The following is a 3,868-nucleotide window of genomic DNA, read 5'->3' as shown; positions in this document are numbered from 1 at the left end:
GACATAGACTTCCTTCTCAATCCTATTTGAACGTATGCTTTTTCTGCTAACGTTTATGAGTTGTGAAACCAAAACACGGGGCGAGAAAAATTATTTACAAGTTTAATTTTGACTCTATAATCTAGGCTACCATCAATAAATCGAAAATCATTAATGAACATTAGAGGCAGTAAGACTAAAGAAGTTTTGAATTCGAATCTTCACAAACCCCTCATAGATTTTAATATTATTTTTCAAAATAACTTGTGATACCTTTGATGCCCATCTGAATCCACCTCAATGAGTGATGACTTAGACGAATACATATATATAATTAATGAAAACTAATCTACCCAAGAAGAAATATTTGAAAATTAGAAAATTGGAATATGAACAATTGGCAAATCGTTTATATGGAACAATGAACACAACGGATCACAACTCACAAGAATTTTTCTTACACAAAATAATAACGACAATTTTGCTAGTATGAAAAATCCAAATCACAAGCAACAGCATTATCTTCTTCAAGAAAGGAATCAACCACAACTCACAATAAATAATCAAGATTACCAAACATAGATTGTTTTTCACACATTTCTCAATCTTCATCAGCTTCTGGTTCATACTCTTCTTCCTCCTCTTGCACAACTGCATCTTGATATTGCTGATACTCTGAAACCAAATCGTTCATGTTACTCTCTGCTTCAGTGAACTCCATCTCATCCATTCCCTCTCCTGTGTACCAATGCAAGAAAGCTTTTCTTCGGAACATGACTGTGAATTGCTCTGAAACTCTTCGGAACATTTCCTGAATCGATGTAGAATTCCCCATGAATGTCGACGACATTGCAAGCCCAGTTGGTGGAATATCACAAACACTGGATTTCACATTATTGGGAATCCATTCAACAAAGTAAGAAGAGTTCTTGTTCTGAACATTGATCATCTGCTCATCAACCTCTTTTGTGCTCATCTTGCCACGGAACATTGCAGATGCAGTGAGGTACCGGCCGTGACGTGGGTCAGCGGCACACATCATGTTCTTGGCATCCCACATTTGCTGTGTGAGTTCAGGGATGGTTAGAGCTCTGTATTGCTGTGAACCACGAGCTGTGAGCGGTGCAAATCCAACCATGAAGAAGTGAAGACGTGGAAAGGGTATGAGATTCACAGCTAGTTTCCTCAGATCCGAGTTAAGCTGACCAGGGAATCGGAGACAACATGTCACCCCACTCATTGTGGTGGAAATCAGGTGGTTCAGATCTCCAACTGAAACACACCTCATAAAAATGTCAGAGCCAAGATCATCACAAAAGCTGTTAAATATGTACTTGAACAACTTGGGTTTGTGAGTTTGAGAAACTTACAGCTTGGGTTTGTGAGTTTGAGAGTCCTGAAGCAGATATCATAGAGGGCTTCATTGTCCAGAACCATACACTCATCGGCATTCTCCACCAATTGATGAACAGACAAGGTGGCATTGTAAGGCTCAACCACAGTATCAGAGACCTTGGGTGAAGGAAAAACAGAGAAGGTAAGCATCATTCGATCTGGGTATTCTTCTCTGATCTTTGATATCAATAGTGTTCCCATCCCAGAACCAGTTCCACCACCAAGAGAATGGCAGATCTGAAAGCCTGAAACACAAAATAATTGGTAAAGGGAAAAAAGAGACTAGAACTAGTACTGACTACCTGGTTAAAGCTTAATTACCTTGCAAGCAATCACAGTTCTCTGCTTCTTTGCGAACAACGTCGAGCACTGAGTCAATCAACTCAGCTCCTTCAGTGTAATGTCCTTTAGCCCAATTGTTACCAGCTCCATTTTGGCCAAAAACAAAGTTATCTGGTCTGAAGATTTTGCCATATGGCCCTGTTCTTAAGCTATCCATGGTTCCTGGTTCGAGGTCTACAAGCACAGCTCTAGGGACATAGCGACCACCACTGGCTTCATTGAAGTATACATTAACCCTTTCAAGTTGAAGCTCAGAATTGCCGATGTAGCTCCCTTTAGTATCAATTCCATGTTCATCACACACAACCTCCCAGAACTTGGCACCGATTTGATTTCCGCATTGCCCAGCTTGGATGTGAAGAATTTCTCTCATCCTGCAACAGAATAGAGCAAAATACAGATTTGATGAATTCAGAAAATCAAGAACACTTAATGAACGATTTGGGCATTTGGGTTCTCACAGATACTGATTTAAGAATGAGAAGCAAAGTACACACACCATTAAATTGATAATATTTCAGAAAAATGATTACAGGAACAAAAATTTGCAAGAACTCTTAATGAACGATTTGGGCATTTGGGTTCTCACAGATAACTGATTTAAGAATGAGAAAGCAAAGTACACACACAATTACAGTGATAATATTTCTGAAAATTGATTACAGGAACAAAAATTTACCTGGCTCTGAGAAGAGGGAGCTTAGAAGGAGATCAAGAGAGACAAAAATATGAGAAAGAAGAAGATCAAACTGCAAAGAAGCTTAGAAAGGAGATGGGTTTTTGTAGTTGTGTGGTGTCACTAGCTAGAGAAGATAGAATTTCTTTTCTATGATGATTTTGACAGCTCTCTCTTTCTCCCTATACCGCTAATAATTTCATGTGGGCATGTCTGTTTTGGAAGAAGCCATGTCTTTTGTCAAACACCAACTAGCATCATGAGCTGGATATGGAAGAAGACAACAAGGTGCATTTTAATTCATGAATCAGATCTTCCTTCATTCATCCTCAAGTTACTAATATAACCTTACACAGTCTTCATTTTTCTAAGTTTTCTTGAATCTAATTTTGTAATATTTCAAGTGAGAGTAGCTCACTGATCCCTTCTCTTATTATTGTAGGGTCCAAGCTACGTCAGATACGTAGTTTCATGCATTTTTAAGGTATTGATGGCTAATCTATATACACAATGTTAAAAGATTCTTCCACTGTTATCAAATGGTCACAGAGTTTTGAGTCTAAAAATTGTCTCGCAATGACAATAAAGTGATTAGACCGAAAAAAAAGAAGAAGCTCAATTTGAATAAAAAAGTTTCAATTATGAAGAGAAGTTTCAAGAGGATGAAATTGACATTGGAGAAAATTTTCTCAATTATTGAAGTTAGAGTGACTCAGTTCAAATAAGTGCTTTGTGACTCTTTATCTATTAGGATTGCTTGGCTGTTCAATATTGGAATCCAATGCTTACTCTCATGGCAATGTATTTATAATAGTTTTAATATCTGAATCTCATCCACACTGTTGGTGAAAAAAAAAAATTTGATTAATGGGTTCAAGATTCAAGTGTTCATAAGATACCATGCAAGATCTATTGAAGGACCCAGATGAAGATCCATGAAAATAATTAAATTACAACACAATAATACAGTAACTTCGATAGGATCAAGAGAACTTTATTCACTAACCAGATCTACTAGCATTTGTTACAGAATTTTGTAGTTGCCAAAGTTTCAAAACAGTCTCTTATAAAAGATTTCTAACATAAAATTATGTAAGAAATTTGGCCTTTCAACAGTAGATAGATTTGTAAGTTGTACTTGGCCACAATTAATTAAGAGCAAGAAGATAATTTTCCAAGAGATTCTCATGTTGAGAGCATAGTTTCATGTTCAAAATCATATATTAAAACAATTGGGTTAGCTGTCTTTGTCTAAATTAAGCCTCACTGGGATGAGATGTTCACACCATAGCACCCACCGTAGCTACCCATCAAATTTGAGGGATAGCATGGGCCAAGAAAGAGATTCATCTCCAAATAGGGCAAGTGGGAAGGGTTACCTAACCTCATTGTTCATCTGAGTGCTTTCACTTGATTAATTAATCATCTTACTTGATTAAGTTGATCTGTAAATGAGTCGTATTTGGCTTGAATACA

General features: G+C 37.1%; 1 protein-coding gene across 1 annotated transcript; it reads right to left on the bottom strand.

The window, feature by feature from the left end:
• Positions 1–412: 412 nt before the first annotated feature.
• LOC149030017 (tubulin beta-7 chain) lies at positions 413–2,557 on the bottom strand. Its single transcript, XM_089142335.1, has 4 exons — positions 2,396–2,557; positions 1,696–2,090; positions 1,350–1,619; positions 413–1,251 (listed from the first exon to the last, which is right to left on the bottom strand). Exons 2-4 carry the CDS (start codon positions 2,087–2,089, stop codon positions 581–583), a joined length of 1,335 nt encoding a protein of 444 aa, XP_088998461.1. The 5' UTR covers position 2,090; positions 2,396–2,557; the 3' UTR covers positions 413–580.
• Positions 2,558–3,868: the final 1,311 nt, after the last annotated feature.

This window comes from Hakea prostrata, chromosome 1 (assembly GCF_041222555.1).
Source record: "Hakea prostrata isolate BN-2017 chromosome 1, UWA_Hpros_2, whole genome shotgun sequence".
In the NCBI taxonomy this organism is placed as follows: Eukaryota; Viridiplantae; Streptophyta; class Magnoliopsida; order Proteales; family Proteaceae; genus Hakea; species Hakea prostrata.
This window is presented reverse-complemented; position numbering and strand designations above follow the sequence as displayed.